The sequence below is a fragment of the Balaenoptera borealis genome (assembly GCF_965194805.1).
Source record: "Balaenoptera borealis genome assembly, chromosome: 13".
Classification (NCBI taxonomy): Eukaryota; Metazoa; Chordata; class Mammalia; order Artiodactyla; family Balaenopteridae; genus Balaenoptera; species Balaenoptera borealis.
Genome location: NC_138870.1, coordinates 70233541 through 70252542, shown reverse-complemented (window position 1 = coordinate 70252542; position 19002 = coordinate 70233541). Strand labels below are relative to the sequence as shown.

General features: G+C 39.5%; 1 protein-coding gene across 7 annotated transcripts in view; it reads right to left on the bottom strand.

Annotated features, from left to right (window-relative positions):
* The window catches only part of TMTC2 (transmembrane O-mannosyltransferase targeting cadherins 2), an 889086-nt gene that overhangs the window by 463386 nt on the left and 406698 nt on the right, over positions 1 to 19002 (bottom strand). Inside the window, exon 12 of one of the 7 annotated variants that reach the window (XM_082350743.1) lies at positions 14235 to 18482. The exons of the other annotated variants lie outside the window; for them this stretch is intronic. Coding sequence (XP_082206869.1) covers positions 18303 to 18482 — 180 coding nt within the window. The 3' untranslated portion in view covers positions 14235 to 18302. Of the gene's footprint in view, positions 1 to 14234; positions 18483 to 19002 lie in introns of those variants that run through there. 7 annotated transcript variants of the gene reach the window in all.

The window sequence follows — 19002 nt, the reverse complement described above, 5'->3', positions numbered from 1 at the left end:
TAACTTTGATGTGGGTGTAATAGACATAGCTAACCACTTGATCACACAGCACCAGGGATCATCTTCAATTCAAGGGGAAAAGAAGTAGAAGTGTATTGTGCCACCTATCTTACCTCCCAAATGCTCATGGTGCCCACTCCTGCTACACCACCTTTCCTCTCTCAGCCTGTATCTATGGCCTCACGGGGAGTTCCCTATATTCAGTTGACAGAGGGAGAGAATCCTGGTTTACAGATGGTTCTGCACAATATGCAGGAACCTCCTAGAAGTGGACGCTGCAGGATCACAGTTCCTCGCTGGGACATCCCTGAAGGACAGTGGTGAAGGGAAATCCTCGCTGAGGGCAGGGCTTCAGGCAGTGTACCCGGATGTTCACTTGGCTTGGAAAGATAATTAGCCAGACATGCAGTTATATACCAATTCATGGACTATGGCCAATGGTTTGGCTAGATGGTCAGGAAGGAATATGATTGGAAAACTGATGACAAGGAAATTTGGGGAAAATTGATGACAAATATTTGGATAGACCTCTCTGAGTGGGCAAAAATGTGAAGATATTTGTGTCCCATGTGAATGCTCACCAAAAGATGACTTAGCAAAGGAACACTTTGATAATTAAGTGGAAAAAAATGACCTATTCTGTGGGTACCAGTCACCCTCTTTCCCCAGCCACCCCTGTCATCACCTAATGGGCTCATGAACAAAGTGGCCATGGTGGCAAGGATAAAAGTCATGCATGGTGTAAGCAACATGGACTTCCACTCACCAAAGCCAATCTGGCTGTGGCCTTGCTGAGTGCCCAATCTGCCAGCCACAAAAGACCAACACTGAGTCCCCCATATGGCACCATTCCTCAGGGTGATCAGCCAGCTACCTGTAGCAGGTTGACCATATTGGATGGCTTGCATCATAATAAGGGCAGCATTTTTTTCTTATTGGAATACACACTTACTTTGGATATGGATTTACTGTCCCTGAAATGCTTCTGCAAAACCACCATCCATGGACTTATAGAATGCCTTATCTACTGTCATGTTTTACATTGCTTCTTATCAAGGAACTCAATTCACAGCAAGTGAAGATTGGCAATGGGCCCATGCTCATGTAATTCACTGGTCATCCTGAATCAGCTGGTTTGATAACTGGTGGAATGGCCTTTTGAAGACTGAGTTACAGTGACAGCTAGATGGCAATACCTTGCAGGACTGCAGCTAGGTTCTCCAGAAGGCTGTATATGCTCAGAATCAGCATCCAATATATGGTGCTGTCTCTCCAATAGCCAGGATTCATGAGCCCAGGAATCAAAGGGTAAAAATGGGAAATTCACTACTCATCATTACTCCTAGTGACCCACTGGCAAAATTTTTGGTTCCTGTTCTCTTGACCTTATGCCCTACCAGCCTAGACGTCTTATCCAGAGAGAAGAATGTTTTTACCAGGAGACACAATAATTCCATTGAACTGGAAGTTAAGACTGCCACCTGGCCACTTTATACTCCTCATGCCTCTGAATCAACAGGCAAAGAAGGGAATTATGGTGTTGGCTGGGGTGATTGACCCTGACTATCAAGGGAAATTGGACTATTATTCCATAATGGAGGTAAGGAAGAGCATGTCTAAAATACAGGAGACCCTGTAGGGCGTCTCTTACTATTACCATGCTCTGTGATTAAGATCAATGGAAAACGTCAACAACCTAATCCAGGCAGCACTACTAATGGCTCAGAAGCTTCAGGAGTGAAGGTTTGGGTCACTCCACCAGGTAAAGAATCACGACCAGCTGAGGTACTTGCTGAAGGCAAAGAAAATACAGAATCGGTAGTAGAAGAAGATAGGCATAAATATCAGCTACAACCATGTAACCAGTTACAGAAACATGGACTGTACTGTCATGAGTATTTCCTCCTTATTTTGGTATGGATATTTGTGTGTATGTGTGTGTGTGTGTGTGTGTGTGTGTACAACTTGTGATGGCTAATTTTACATGTCAGCTTGACTGGGCTACGGGGTGTTCAGACATTTGGACAAACATTACCCTGGATGTGTCTCTGAGGGTGTTTCTGCATGAGATTAACATTTGAATTATAGACTGAGTAAAACACAGTGCCCTCCCATGGGTGAACTTCATCCAATCCACTGAGTGTCTGAATAGAACAAAAGGTTGAGTAAGGGAGAATTTGCTTTCTCTGCCTGACTGTCTTCAAGCTGGGACATAACTATTCTGCTGCCTTTGGACCCAGACTCAGACTGGAACTTATACCTTCCACACTCCTGGTTCTTGGACTTGAACTCGGACTTGGACTGGAATGGTATTGTTCCAGCTGATGGTATTATCAGCTCCCCTAAGTCTCCAGAAGATCTTGGGACTTCTCAGCTTCCACAATCTTGTGAGCCAATTCTCCTCATGAGCCAATATATCCTGTTCATTCTAGTTCTGTTTCTTGGGAGAACTCTAATATACCTGTTCAACATTTAATCACTACTTGTCACTTTATATAAAATTATTTGTGAGATCATTTATGGTCTGACTACATGTCCCCTGAGTGTATTACAATAGCAATAGCTATTGTTAGTATTATTACAATGTAGTAATTACCAAACTACCCACTACAGCAACAGTAATGACATCCAACCGTTGTTTTACACCTAAAAAAATGTCAGGCACTGTTTTTAGTACTTTATATGTATTAATTCATGCAATCCCTACAACAAACCTGTGAGTTAGATATCATTATGATTCGAATTTACAAATAAGGAAACCGAGGCACAGAGGGATTAATTAACATACTCAAATATCGGGTTGGCCAAAATGTTCGTTCGGGTTTCTCTGTACCATCTTACAGACAAACCTGAAGGAACATTTTGGCCAGCCAAATTCATGCTGCAGCCAGGACTTGAAACCCAGCAGGCTGGACCTAGATCTCTATCATGCAAACTGTAGCTTATATTATTTTGCTTTGGAATTCCATAATGGAGGGCAGTAGTCTTCACACTATATTCTCCGCACCTAATACATCAGAAAGGTAGCTTGAAAGTATAGTAGTAAGTAAGTAAGTAGTATCCTGAAACTAGACCTATTGGACATGAATCCCAGTCCTAACTCAATCACTTTTAACTGTGTGATTGGAGGCAAGTTACTTAACCTTTCTGTGCCTCAGGTTTTTCACCAGGATTTTTGTTACAATTAAATAAACCAACACTTATAAAGTGCTTAGAACAGTATCTGGCGTTTAGTAAGTACTCAGTAAATGTTAAGCTTTTCTAATGATGCTGGTTTTATTCATCAATTTATCCATTCCCATCACCCAGAAAAAGGCATATAATAGAGACTCAATAAATATCTGATAAATTAAAGAATATATTTGTTTTATTCCACATTGCATTCTTTTATCTGGCAACAGTACTGCCCACTTGCCTTCCATTCACCCCTTCATCACCTATAATGTATGAGGCACTGTGCTAGAGGCTAGGGTGACAGAGCGAATAAGACATGATGTTGCCCTTGAGGCACTTGGAGCTGAGTACATAAACTGACATAATACACAGAATATGGTGTCATGAGTGGAATAACATTCTAACCTGAACCTTATGGGAGGACAGAGGGTGGAACATCTATCTAACTGGGAGGGAGGGGGAGGGGGGCCACCACCAGCAGCAATGTAAACGACCTTCTGCTGTGAGCTACTTGTACTAAGGGAAGTAGACTGTTCTCATAACCATTTCCCCAAATATCAAGATAATGCTGCTGAGGACACTGGTTTGTTAGGATGAGCAAATTCAGGTGCGACCTTACCGGTGGAAAGATTAGATGGCTACCTACTTCCTGCCTATTGAACGGATGCCAGGAAGGGTCTCCTGGCCCCCACAACTCTTCTTATACAACTGAGACCAAATAGGTTCTAGGCGTAAAGGAAAGAAAGAGGGCACGTCAGTCAGAAAGGCATTTGCCTGCTAGTGACTAAATGCCCAGTGAAGACTGCCTTACAGATGGGGGTGATTTTTCTCACATAACAGGAAGTCTGGCAATAAGCAGGTATTGGCCTTGATTCAGCTGCTTAACAATTTTATCAGGAACTCAGGTCTTTTCCTTTCCTCTAAGGTGCTAGCTTTGGCTTTTATATTCATCACCCCATGGTTGCAAGACGGCTGCTCTCACCTTCAGATTTCACTTTCCTATTCAAGACCTGAAGGGGCAGTTAATATGCCAGCCTTTTATGAAGAAAGCAAAGCCTTTCCAGAATTCTGCCTAGCAGACCTCTGCTTGCATTTCATTGTCACATGGGCACTGCCAGCTGGACTGGAGCCTGGAAAAGCCAGAGACAGTACTATCACAATTCGCTTAGATGAGGGGTTGGTAAACTTTTTCTGTAACAGGCCAGATAGTAAATATTTTAGGCTTCGTAGCCCATACAGTCTCTGCTGTAATCACTCAATCCTGCCATTCTAGCCACCATAGACAATCTATAAATGACTGAGTGCTGCTGTATTCCAGTAACACTTTATTTATGGACACGGAAATTTGACATAACTCTCACAGATGATGAAATATTATTCTTTTGATTTTTTTAAACCATTCAAAAATGTACAAAACAATCTGAGCTCACAGGCTATATAAAAACAGATGGCGGGCCTGATTTGGCCCAGGAGACCATAGTTTGCTGACCTCTGGCTTGGACCAATGATAACCCATCAACCGGATCTGGGCAAAAATCTATGACAAAGTTGGTGTTCTCATAGTTGAACTATTAGAGAAATGACTACTGGATAGGGAACTAACAATGCAGCAATAAAGGGTAGCTTTAATTTTCTATATGAAATAGGATGTATATAAAGTACTTACTGTATGATGAGGACATATTTTAGTTCCTTTCACTTTCCTCCATTTTCATTTAAAATTCTTTCTTATTCATAAAGGCCTTTTCTCTGCTCCATGAAAACAGCTGTTATCCAGACTCTGATTTTTAAAGAATTAATATCAGGAAAATTTTTTTGGGGGGGGGCGGGTATCTATCTTTCAGTCAACAAGGGATTGATTACTTCCTGTTGCTGCACTTTAACGGAAAGCTAAAGAGCCCTAAAATTTATGAACTAGAAACTCTATTTAAGTTTCATAAATGTTTCACAGTTTTCTTCCTGGCTTCCAGTGGTGAGGGAAATACAAATGGAAACCTAGCATAGAGAAAGATATCCTGCGTTCTGCTTTTGCCCAACCTCATTATACATTCTCCACTTATAAGAGAGAAGAAAAAAGAAAAGATTTGTAACAAGCAAAAAATAGGCTCCCTCTTTATATATTTAATTACAAAGGCAATTTCCTTTATAGCCTACTTACAGGAATACCTCTTCACATGTTGCCAAAAGTATCACAACTTGTTTATTCAAAGGTTATGTGTGAATGAGAGCTTTTTGATATTAATCAAGTAATTTGCTAGCATTGCTGGGAAAAGGAAAAAGCTTTATCCTGAAAAATGAAACAGCCCATTAATCATGTTCACTCTATTGAAGACAATTATGGAGAGACAGAGGGCAAACAGACCCTTCAGATAAGAAATTCCTAAACTGATGAAACTTTTAATAGGGTTTGGCAGAGAGTTCTGCATAGAAAGTGATGAAGTAAACTAATCAACTTACAAATTCGATATATCAGGTATTTATGGATTCAAAAGTTACCGCTTGATATTAACCGAAAAAACCCCAATGAATATGCCAAATTCAAGAGCAAAATTCTTGCATATGGACTTTTTTGTTGGTGTTCATTTATTATCTCCAGTTAAAGTTAAAAGGTGAAACAGAATATGACTGTCCTTAAACATCTGTCTCATTTTTTTGATTCCCTCAGCATAACACTCTTTGTAGGTTTGAGACTGGGTCTCCATCCATCAAAATTAAATTCTGCAGTAGGAGGCATTTAAAACTAGTTGAATAACTGTAGCTGAATAGATAAGGTTGCAAGATAAGGGATATGAAAAATAACTCTGTTCTGAGGCAATATGGTACATTAGGAGGGGTCCTTTTCTGGCATGATGAATTGCAACATTCCATTAGTCAAACACCAACAAAGAGTTAAGTTTTATAAGCCAGGCATTATCTGAATTAGTTAATAACATTAAAGCGAATTGAGAGAAAAGAGAAAAAGTTTCCAAAATATTGTCAATTATTTCCTCAATTCGTTTGCAAACTTCATTGTTACTAAAATTAAAATTTTTTTTAAATGGTTTGATGTTAGCCATCAGGGAAATGCAAATAAATACCACAATGAGATATCACTTCCCACCCAGTAGGATGTTATAATGAAAAAACAAGAACATATCAAGCATTGATGAGGACATGGAGACGTTAGACTCTCATATATTGCTGATGGGAGTGTAAAGTGGGGCAGCCACTGTGGAAGACAGTTTGGCAGTTGCTCAAAAAACTAAATGTACCAATCCAAAAATGGGCAGAAGACCTAAATAGACATTTCTCCAAAGAAGATATACAGATTGCCAACAGATACATGAAAGAATGCTCAACATCATTAATCATTAGAGAAATGCAAATCAAAACTACAATGAGATATCATCTTACACCGGTCAGAATGGCCATCATCAAAAAATCTACAAACAATAAATGCTGGAGAGGGTGTGGAGAAAAGGGAACACTCTTGCACTGTTGGTGGGAATGTAAATTGATACAGCCACTATGGAGAACAGTATGGAGGTTCCTTAAAAAACTAAAAATAAAACTACCATACAACCCAGCAATCCCACTACTGGGCATATACCTTGAGAAAACCATAATTCAAAAAGAGTCATGTACCAAAATGTTCATTGCAGCTCTATTTACAATAGCCAGGACATGGAAGCAACCTAAGTGTCCATCATCGGATGAATGGATAAAGAGGATGTGGCACATATATACAATGGAATATTATTCAGCCATAAAAAGAAATGAAATGGAGGTATTTGTAATGAGGTGGATGGAGTTAGAGTCTGTCATGCAGAGTGAAGTAAGTCAGAAAGAGAAAAACAAATACAGTGTGCTAACACATATATATGGAATCTAAGGGAAAAAAAAAAAAAGGTCATGAAGAACCTAGTGGCAAGACGGGAATAAAGACACAGACCTACTAGAGAATGGACTTGAGGATATGGGGAGGGGGAGGGGTAAGATGTGACAGGGTGAGAGAGTGGCATGGACATATACACTACCAAATGTAAAATAGATAGCTAGTGGGAAGCAGCCGCATAGCACAGGGAGATCAGCTCGGTGCTTTGTGACCACCTAGAGGGGTGGGATAGGGAGGGTGGGAGGGAGGGAGATGCAAGAGGGAAGAGATATGGGAACATATGTATATGTATAACTGATTCACTTTGTTACAAAGCAGAAACTAACACACCATTGTAAAGCAATTATACTCCAATAAAGATGTTTAAAAAAAAAAAAAACAACTAAATGTAGAATGGTCCTATGACCCTACAGTTTTACTCCTATGTATCGATCCAAAAGAATTGAAAACACGTGTTCACATGAAAGCTTGTACATAAATGTTCGTAGCAGCACTAATCATAATATCCAAAAAGTGGAAACAACTCAGTTTTTTAAAAATGGTGTGATAGAACCTAGTCCTAAAGAAATTTTCAAATATTTAAAAAATTCTAGGTAAACCATCATCTTTGAACATTTCGAGTACACTTTTAAAAAAATTTTATTTATTTACTTATTTGTTATACAGCAGGTTCTTATTAGTTATCTATTTTATACATATTAGTGTATATATGTCAGTCCCAATCTCCCAATTCATCACACCACCACCAACCCCTTCTCCCATTTCGAGTACACTTTTATAAGACCATGTAGTGGAGAAAAAAATATATTAACAGCAGATGTCAGAGTCACCTGGTAAGGGAGGAACTGACTTTGATTAGAGCAGGAGTTTTGAACTCAAATGCCTCTAGAGGCTGAGCAGAAGCCGGGGGGGTGGGGTGGGGGAGGGGTGGGGTGGGGTGGGGACCGTGACCCACCTACGAGTAAAGTCCTATCTGAATGGAACAGCCCACAGAGATGTGGTCCCAGTTGCCAGATATTTTGTATTTCAAGGAAAACCAGAAACCCAAATTTGTTTTTATTTTTGTTTTTTTTTAAACTCTAGATTCCTAAATATTTGTTCACACTTTAAAAAACATGTGTGGAGGCTAAATTCAGCCTATAGGCTGCCAGTTTTCAAACTCTGTTTTACGAAAAACACCTGGATAATCAGCTTTCCTTATAGGAGGACAGGTCTGGAGGCCTTTGCATAAGCAGGTAACGGGAGTTTTGAGATTAGGATGAGCACAGGAGAGAGGACCCCCTGAGAGGGGAGTGAAACCCGAGGAGAGACGTAACCAGTGAGAAATCCCACTTGCCGGGAGAGGCTAGAGAAATACAGAAAACAAGGATGTTCGTTCATATTCAATTTTAAGTTATTTGATTAAAACCACTGTGCCACCAAAACCTTTAAAGCTGGCCACATACACAAATGCAAATGGTTTTAGTGGAAATCAGAAAAGAGTCTGCTCTGAATGGCAGAGCAGTAAGAAGAAAAAGCCAAGAGAGAAGAGTGGAAGCCGAGGCTCAGAGCCTCAGGATGTGAGAGGCAGGTATTCACAAGAACTAGGGAACTGCACCAAACATCCCATAGAAGATGGGGAGGCCAAACATCGGCTGAGCTCAGCTGACACCTGAATTGCAGGAGAAAGCTGCAATTGGTACACTTTAATTAGAAGCAATTCATGCCAACCCCCCACTACTGACAAGTAAAGAAAGAGAAAAAAGTGACTGGAAAAAAACTAAATTATTTTTGTGACCCATGTATTCTCATTGTACAATTGAATGATCCTCTCCTCCTCTTTCTACCCTCTCACCATGTAGGGATGCAGGTGGAATTGGTCTCTAGTTTTCAGTGAAAGTCTTTCAGACGGAAACACTCCTCAATCACATCTGATCCTCAGAGACTAAGGGAATAATGGTGTATTGATTGCGTCCATACCCATCAATGCCTGCCCAGGATTTAGACTAAAGTCATAAAATTAGGAGAAAGACCTGCTTTTGTACTGAACGTGATCTTGAATGAGTCGTATGGCCATTCTAAGCTTCTGAATCCTCATCTGGAGTTTGGATTTGAGGGTAATTATGATTCTCTTGTCTACTTTGTTAAATTGTTTTCAAGAGCTAAGTATAAAAATGATATGAAGCCTTTTGAAAACTGCAAAACGCTCTGCATGCAAAAACGATAATTACAACAGGAACACAAACTTGAGAGTGAAAAAATGAAATAATTAACTCTCTTCATTCAGATTTATATCTATGGGAAGGACCCCACTGCCCTGCAATTCCAAGGAGCAAGTTGAATGCCATGTATGGCATATAACATCACCCAGGGAGCTAAAGCCAATGGAGAAAGGTGATATAATTGGGGTGCTCCAGTGGTCACCTCATTTTCAGCAGTGCTTAGAATTACTGAGTGTGTTGCTTCCTGTATTAGAGAATTCGTATTGCTTAATCATTTGGTTAATGTCTCCAAGATGAAATACGTTTAAAACTAAGATATTTAAAGGTCATTTTGGCAATTTCTCTTATCCTGAAAATGGAGAGCAACAAATCTACATTTGCCATGTCTTCTCATGATCTGAGTGGTATTTCTTTTCCAGAATGAGGACAGGAAAGTGCCCTAGATAAAGGAGTGATTCAGCTTGGTTGTTGACAGGCACAGAGGAGAGTGTGAAGAGATATGCCAAGGTGTTTACAACAGTAGCTTAAGAAGTGCCTGCCCTCATCTCCTTTGGACGCTTGCTTGTCTGGATTTAAATCGCTCACTGAAGGACAAAAGCTTTGATCTCACTGTATTTCCTCTGCTAATCAAAACATTTCAAAGTATGTCTCAATCCTCATGACTTCCTCTCCTGGAGGATCAAATGAACAGACACTTATGTTTGAACTCAAGTTTAGTTGTAGACTTTCCAGCCAAATAGTGAGTGAGTTAGAGTGAGACTGTGTGTGTGTGTGTGTGTACATGGACGTGTGTGCAAGCACGTGTGTGTGTATAACAGAGAGAAGGTGGACAAGTTTGGTGAAAGGGAATCACACAGATTAGTCAATGATCATAAAAACTTGTAGCAAATGTATTTACTGTTGTTACACTGCAACAGGGAAATGGCATGTTATTCATATTTTACAATTATTCTCTGGCCTATAAAAAGCTTTCATCTAGCTAGTGCACTCCAAATAGAAGAGCCTCAAGTAAAATAAAGGATAAAACGCTAGCCAGGGGCTTCCCTGGTGGTGCAGTGGTTAAGAATCCTCCTGCCAATGCAGGGGACACGGGTTCGAGCCCTGGTCTGGGAAGATCCCACATGCCGTGGAGCAACTAAGCCCGTGCGCCACAACTACTGAGCCTGCGAGCCACAATTACGGAGCCCGAGTGCCACAACTACTGAAGCCCGCACGCCTAGAGCCCGTGCTCTGCAACAAGCCACCCAATGAGAAGCCCATGCACCACAACGAAGAGTAGCCCCTGCTCGCCACAACTAGAGAAAAGCCAGCGTGCAGCAAGAAAGACCCAACACAGCCAAAAATAAAAATAAATAAAATAAATAAATTAAAAAAAAAAAAACCCTAGTCAATTTCATCATGAAGGATCACATCCAATTTGGTTATGTCTACTGAAATCTTGCACACTGTGCCTGTTGAAATCGCTAATGAACTTTGGATCACTGATCCATCATGGCCAGGTCAGAAGAAATAACCAAGCAGTGTCATCAGATGACAGGAATGGATCTTTAGAAATGGTTTCATCGACCCTAATGCTTCTCTGTACCACTTTTACTTAGACCAGCTGTGTTTTGTTAGGCATGGTTCATAAATTTATCCTAAAATGAAGAGTTCATGTCTTAAATCAGGGACCCACACTGAGTTTAGTGATTAGGAGTTTCAGTTAGTAATATCTTCCATGTATGCAATCCATAAAGAATCCATGAGCAAATCTTTGCTGGTGAGCTTTGTGTCTACCCTCTCCTCCAAAGAAGAGATGTTTCACAAACTCTAGATGGCTGGCATTGAGCCATGTAGGATGTAACCTGTAGCTAGGACTAGACACTTTACCTGCTATGTTTGATCCCTGTGAATGTGTAAGCTAAGCTATGTCATTTGACTGCTATAAACTAAAGCTTCTTCATTTCAAAGTGCAGAGGTCAAACCTAATATTCTCTCCTGCTAGTGAGCAGGAGAGAATATTAGAATTTTTAAAAAAATTTATTTGTTTTATTTGTTTATTTATTTTTGCCTGCGTTGGGTCTTTGTTGCTGCGTGCAGGCTTTCTCTAGTTGTGGCAAGCGGGGGCTACTCTTCATTGCAGTGGGTGGGCTTCTCATTGCGGTGGCTTCTCTTGTTGCGGAGCATGGGCTCTAGGTGCGCGGGCTTCAGTAGCTGTGGCATGAGGGCTCAGTAGTTGTGGCTCACGAGCTCTAGAGCACAGGCTCGGTAGTTGTGGCGCGTGGGCTTAGTTGCTCTGTGGCATGTGGGTTCAGGTTGCTGTTATGATTTCCATGAATATCACTTTGTGGCCACTTGAGAAATAGTAGCAAACTAACTTATCTTTAGCATCATTCACAGAGCAAAATTTTGGAATGAATACAAGTCCAAGCAAAAATTAGTTCTATAAACAGAAGTGACAAAAAATTAACTGATAAAGTTCCTTGACTCACATTATAGAGAGATATGCTTTGCCAGTATAATCACATTTTATTAATATCATCAGTAGGGAATTGGGAGAATAGACCCAATAGGATATAATAAAACAATATTGATGTACCCTTCTATATCATTTAATGCAAAATTATTCAATTGAAATCTAATAGAATACTACGTAGTAACAGCTAAATACTTGGTGGTATAGGACAGATTTCTAAAAAGATACATTAAAATATCATAATTCCAGTGAAATTTCCCAAACAGCCATCATCACAAAGTATAGGCAAAGGAACATTTACAGAATAATAGTCTATTGCAAAGGAAACATAAAATATCCAGACATTAAGCATAACAATATTTTAAAAATAACACAAAAAGAACTAAAAATGAAAACATATTGAGATTATTAATTGGCTTTATGTAATTTAATAAATTGATGTCGGCAGAATTAAAAAGCTAATTATCGCCAGAGTCAATATGGCCATTACTTGCTAAATGAGATTAGAAAAGGGCCTATATTAAAATCAAAGGTAGGGACTTCCCTGGTGGCACAGTGGTTAAGAATCTGCCTGCCAATGCAGGGGACAGGGGTTCGATTCCTAGTCTGGGAAGATCCCACATGCTGTGGAGCAACTAAGCCCGTGCGCCACAACTACTGAGCCTGCGCTCTAGAGCCCGTGCGCCACAACTACTGAAGCCCGTGTGCGTAGAGCCTGTGCTCTGCAACAAGAGAAACCACTGCAATGAGAAGCACGTGCACCACAACAAAGAGTAGCCCCCGCTGTCCACAACTAGAGAAAGCCTGCACGCTGCAACGAAGACCCAACGCAGCCAAAAATAAATAAATAAAATAAATAAATTAATTAAAAAAAAATCAAAGGTAATCACTTGTTTCTATTCCTCACACACAAACTCACCCCTCTCCTCCCACACCAATTCTGATTCTCTGGTAACAAATGATCTTTTACACAATACTAGAGGAGTGTCCAGCTGAAAAAACAAAAGGCATTTTAATTCTTTTATGACATTTTTAGTATTTTTGGAAAGAAATTACTTTGCTTGATTTCTCTCTCAATATGTTTTTTAAACTTTCATTATAGTCTCTAGCTGCTCAATGATGTTGCCAAGAGAAAGTTCTCAGAGGAGTTATTTTGAGTCTTCTGGGATGGAAAAGAAAGATACATGATAGAAAATTATTAGAAAAAGTGCTTCTAGGAGTCTTGAGCTATTACTGAAATATAGAACTCTATTCTCTCCATCTGACTTGAGAATGGCTGATAGCTTTGTCTTGAATGAGGGATATTCCTGTCAAATCCAAAGGAGGTAGGAGAGAGAGGTAGGTACATGTGGCTAATGTATAATCAATAATAATCATTAATTTGTAGTAGTTATAATAAGGGTTGCTGATATCAACAGATTTTCTGTGTTCAGAAAAGATGACATAGTTCCATTTTATTGGTGAACTATAGAAAAGTGTTAATATCCCAAGCAGGGCCAAATTCCCTACTTCAAACACCGTTCTGGTAAAAATGGCCATATTTAGAAGACCCCGATTCTCTAGTTCTGATCCTGGAGGAAAGCACAACTCTATTCTGCTGAGAGACATGGGTACAGCACATTCAGGAGTCAGTTATAAGGAAAGCTTGAGTTGTTGTTGAGTAGAACATAAAATACAATAGACAAGGTAAAAACTGACAGAGAATTCGATTATCCTGTTAAAATTTTTATATAATAACAAAATTATATATTGCCTAATTCCTTGATTATAGGATAAAATTTAGCTATAAGGATTTTATTTTATGCCAAACACCGTGTGGATGTGTGAGGTTATGTTCCAGCTTTACAGTTAAGGAAACCAGGGCTCAGAGGTATGAAATAACCTGTCCATGTCCCAAAGCTAGCAAGCAGCAAGCCTGTCCCCATGCTGCCCTATGCTCACATGTCCTGTGTCATGAGAGCACTCAGGCAGTGAACCTGAGTCCGGAGGTGGTTTCCCCGCCCCCTTTGGTATTTCTCTAGCTATTCCATCTTCCACAAATCACATTCTCTGCCTCTCTTACTACAGATTGATCATGAAGATGAAAGGAGGTTGCTATGGTCTGGATATTTACATTCCACCAAAACTCATATGTTGAATACGTAACGCCCATAGGTGATGGTATTAGGAGGTGATTAGGTCATGAGGGCAGAGCCCTCATGAATGGAACTAATGCCCTTATAAAAGAGGCTCCAGAGAACTCTCACCCCTTCCATCATGTGAGGGGGCACAGGAAATCTGCTACCCGGAAGAGGGCCCTCACCCGACTATGCTGGCACCCTAATCTTAGACTTCCAGCCTTCAGAACTGTAAGAAACAAATTTCTGTTATTTATAAACTACCCAGCTTGTGGTGTTTTGTTATAGCTGTCCGAACAGACTAAGACAGGTAAGGCATGAAAAACATCTGAACAATTTAGACTGTGAGAGCCAAACAAGACTTCAGTGAGCATGTAACTAAAGCCATTTACTTTCCACCTGAGGAGTATAAGGCCCCCAAGGTAAGTGATTTAACCAAGTTCCCAAAACTAGTTAGTGGCAGTTATACAACAGGCTACAGAAATGTTAGATATTAAGTCGTCTTAGTATATGAAATAATTGCATAATTGATTCTATTCTAAAATCAGGGTAGAGTTTTAACTTGGATTGAGGCACTACGCTCTGAAACCAGTGAAGGCAGGGGCCATGTCTTTCTTTTTTCACATTGTTTTTCTAGTCTGGCACACTGTGGAGTAGAAAAACATAAAATTGACCATAAATGAAAATTACATCTACTATTTGCTCATGATCAACATGATATTTTTGAAAATCACTTTCTAAAAAGTTGAGATTTGGGGATGCAATGACTTTTCATTTGATGTTTTCACACATGAAAGTGATGACAGTTTTCACATAGTATACATTTCCAGTACAAAGAAAGGAAATGCATCTAAGGCTTGGTTATTCTCTTACAAGGGAAAAACTGGGTTTCTGTGGATAATTTAAGAATTGCAATCATTCCAATTCATTTCTATGTACCTTTGGAATATGATTTTTCACTTAATTTAAATATTATTTCCAATACCATAGAATTTGCTTCCTACTATTTAACACTCAACTCAGTTTAATGAAGGGGTATTGCTAGAAAACTTGGCTTAAGCATTGGAACTGCCACAAGCTGAAATGGCAATGCAACCAGGGTAACTCTGTTATACTTAGTTTTGTAGTAGAGAAAGGTGCGTACCAGGATTTTAACCTTCTTCCTGTGTGATTTTGGGTGGTCTTCCTGCAGAATGCAATCAGAGAAGACTTTGAATTGGCTTTCATTCCCTCTGCCACTTCACCACATATTGACCTCTTGTTGTTATTCCATAGAGATTTGAGATGTATTTTGCCCCCTGGGGTACTGCAGGAATTTGAAGCTTCTTGTTCACTTGAAATTTCTGTGAAGTTTTTCTCCTAAATTTTCCAAAACATTCCCCCAACTTCTTACAACTGCTCTCTGATGTTATTGTGTTAGTTCATTGTCTACTTCCAAAGAGTGGAGTGAAGAGCTTTTGTTTAGCAAGTAAATCGTGGATCAAATGAGAAAGTTCCAAATATGTGAGACAACTTGATGAGGTCATTAAAAAAAACCTAAAGGAATCTACAAAGTTAATATCTAAAATGGTGTTTGGGAAAAGTTTCTGGAGATTTCCAGCTTTCTCATCGGTCTGTTAAAATCCAAGACAGTATAAGTGTTGTTGCTGTAGATGATTTTAAAAAGGCTTATAGGGCTTCCCTGGTGGCGCAGTGGTTGAGAATCTGCCTGCCAATGCAGGGAACACGGGTTCGAGCCCTGGTCTGGGAAGATCCCACATGCTGCGGAGCAACTGGGCCCATGAGCCACAATTACTGAGCCTGCGCGTCTGGAGCCTGTGCTCCACAACAAGAGAGGCCGCGATAGTGAGAGGCCCGCGCACCGCGATGAAGAGTGGCCCCCGCTTGCCACAACTAGAAAGTCCTCGCACAGAAACGAAGACCCAACACAGCCATAAATAAATAAATTAAAAAAAAAAAAAAGGCTTATAAACGTATTTGTTATCAATGCTTTATTGTTGAAAACAAAATCGAAATTCTCTGGCACATAAAACAATTATTTCTACAAAAGGAAAGCCTACAAATCTTGATAATTTATACAAATAACAGTTTCTCAAAAAATAAAATTTTAATTTAGTAAACTTGTGCTCTATATTTTTAGCACTGTCTGCAATAATCCACCATAAATCCCTGAGCGGAGACATTTTTTGACCATGTTCTATAGACCCCCTTAACCCTCCCCCCAAGGTGGTCAGTTACTAAGCCCAGCCCTGTAGTGAAAGGTGTCAGGGACATTTAGTTGTTAATGATCCATGCATTTTATGACACAGGCCCAATTATTAATGCTACTTGGGAATTGGGTCAACATGAAGTACCTCTGCTGTGCCATCAGCGAACCTACCAAGAACCAAGTGTGTGAAAAGAAGAACAATAACAATAAAAAGACACAAAATGTTAAGACGAGGAAGTCATCATAGGTCAATAACTATTTAAATAAATAAAAATGTTAGACACTGAATTCACCTCTATATCCTTATATTAAATTCCTTTTTTCCTTTATTAATTTTTTTTTTTTTTTGCAATTGCCAATGCACTAGAAGATGAAAAATATACTTCAACTCATGCTTTTGGTTTGACCACGTGTTTGTTGTTGTTAAACATTAAATATCATTCTGAAAACACAGTGATTTAATTATAATTTAACTTTTGGCCCTTCAATGAAATGTTTACCAAATAATATACATATTAGGAGGGCCTTCTTTTAATGCCATCAACAAATCTCTCTCACTATGTTGCCCTTCTCACCAAAACACTAATGCCATAGGAACACTACTTTAATTATTTATCCCACCTTATTCAGATATGCAGCAAAACATATAAAATATGAAGAAAACATAATATGATCTATTTGCATGTCCAGCTTCCCTTAAATGGGGACGCTGACCATATATACACGGAATGTGAAAGGACAAGAAAAAAAGCTAATTTTAAGTTGCAAAGAACTGGTTTAATGAATCAAATTTTGTTATTTCGCTATGGTAGAATAATAAATAAATAAATATGTTGGGTATTGTATAGCTACTTTCTCTAGGAAGAAGTTGAGAGTGGATTGTTGTTTTTACAAAGTTAATTTTTAGTAGCAAAGTTTGACTGCAAGTCAAAAAATGTTCAGTAAATGTTTCTCTCTACTTCCCTTATAGTCTTTTACTTGTGAAATTATCACTGAAGTGGTTACTAATAGGTAATGAAATAAAATGCCAAATTTGCTAGTGAAAAATAGTTTTCAACTGTGAAAAGCACTTGGCAGGAGACCTAGAAACACGTGGGCTAATGCTATAGTCTACTGCAGCTTAAAATAAGTCATTTTTTATGTCTTTTGGGAAGAACAAAGTATGATTAAAAATAATTCCTCAACAACTTATCAGCACTGCTGTTTAGGTACCTATTAGAAAGTGATTAGCATTTCATACCAACTCTTTCCAAAATATAAAATCGTTGGCAACCATCATTATACACCCTCGCGCAGACTTGATTTTTAACCCAGCAACATCTGGAAGGCACAAAGCATCTTCCCTTTTGTCTAATAGCTGCTGGTTAGTTATTGGAACTAGACCATTTGTTAAGCTTCCTTTTGATTTACTGCCTTAGCATGAGCGTTAACCAGGAATAGCCATTTTAAAAGGCAATTTCAAAAGCCTAAGAATTAATACAATGAATCCTCCTAGGCAGTTTTGGGAAAACGTCGGTGACGTCAAAGTAAAAAATGCCTGCCTGGAACGCATAAGGCCTCCCCAGTCCCTCCTACAACACCAGTGAGAAACATGGTTTGCTCTGTTCTGTATACCCTTTTCAGAACATGAAAAGCAAAGGATGCCCAAATGACGGTGACATCTAAATCATAAAACGTTATGTGCACTAGTAAGGAAACAAATGTAGACTCTGACAGATCCTGACACAGTATTAAAAAAAAAAAAAAGTTTTCTAAGTTTTAGACATTGATAAGCAGGCTGTCCCAAAGAGGGAAGACAGCAGCGTCAGGACAACCGGCCAGCTCACCAGGATTCACACGACACTTGAATCACTGCGTGTGAACACTTGACCGTAATAGTTTACCGTGGCTGAACAGAAATTCTGACTTCCTCTCACAGTGTTTAAGGAACAGTATAATTTCTAAATTAGCTTTCAAAATTGAACAAAATTTGAAACTCAGACTCCCCTCCCCCCTTTAAGAATGCCAAAAGATCCTGTTTTAAGTGCTCTGGTTTACAGTTCTATGGGTAACAATTACATCCTGCAGGAGGTTTCCAATGTTTCTCTTTTTGGTGTTAACGGCTGTGCCCACAGCAAAGTGGATACTTCCAGAAGTGGCAGTGACCTGAGTGACCTCTGCCCCCGGGTCTTGAAGTCCAAACTAGCTCTTGTCATAGCACTGCTGGGAATTTCTGTTCGTTAATGAAGCCGGCTTTCAAATATGGAGGAGGATGAGGTACGGCCCTCCTGTGTCAAGTCTTGGACGTCTTCAAGCCTTGCTTTTCCATGATGTTCCAGAGCTTGCGGAGATTGGACTGCGTGATGATGTCATCCGGCTTGAGCTGCAGCGCCCGCAGGTAGTTGGCCTCGGCCTTCTGGAGTCGTCCATTGAGGTGCAGGATGGCTCCCAAGTTCATCAGAGCAGCCGGATACTGGAACCAGAGAGAGGAAGGAAAACGATTAAGAGGCCATGGCAAGCTTTCCTTCATGGAAGACAAAAATCTTCATCCATTTATGCAAATGATCCCCTTATGTCTGGAGGCATTTTATGGAAGCAATGTAGCAATTTATACAGATAAAACAGGAAGGGAAAAAAAGGTTTTCAAACAGCTGCTGTGTACTTTGTGCTTTAAAGAGGGCAGGCAGTTAGGGAAATAGCTTTTTCTTTAATGAGAAAGTATAGGTTACCTATGGAGAGCTAGTAATCTAGTCCAATGTACTTTCTTGAGAAAAAAGTTAAACGGGATACAATTTTAGATGGAAAGAATTGAACTTTTTTTCAATTCAATGCCAAGAAATAAAAAATTAAGTGGGAAAAGTTGACAAATCTATGTCTACCCATTCTTTGCTTTCTCTCCTTAGCAATATTCTAGGCCATTTCTGCAAACATATATAAATAAGTAAAATATATTGTAAAATTTTACTTATGTTTTCAGGGTGAAAACTCTGAAA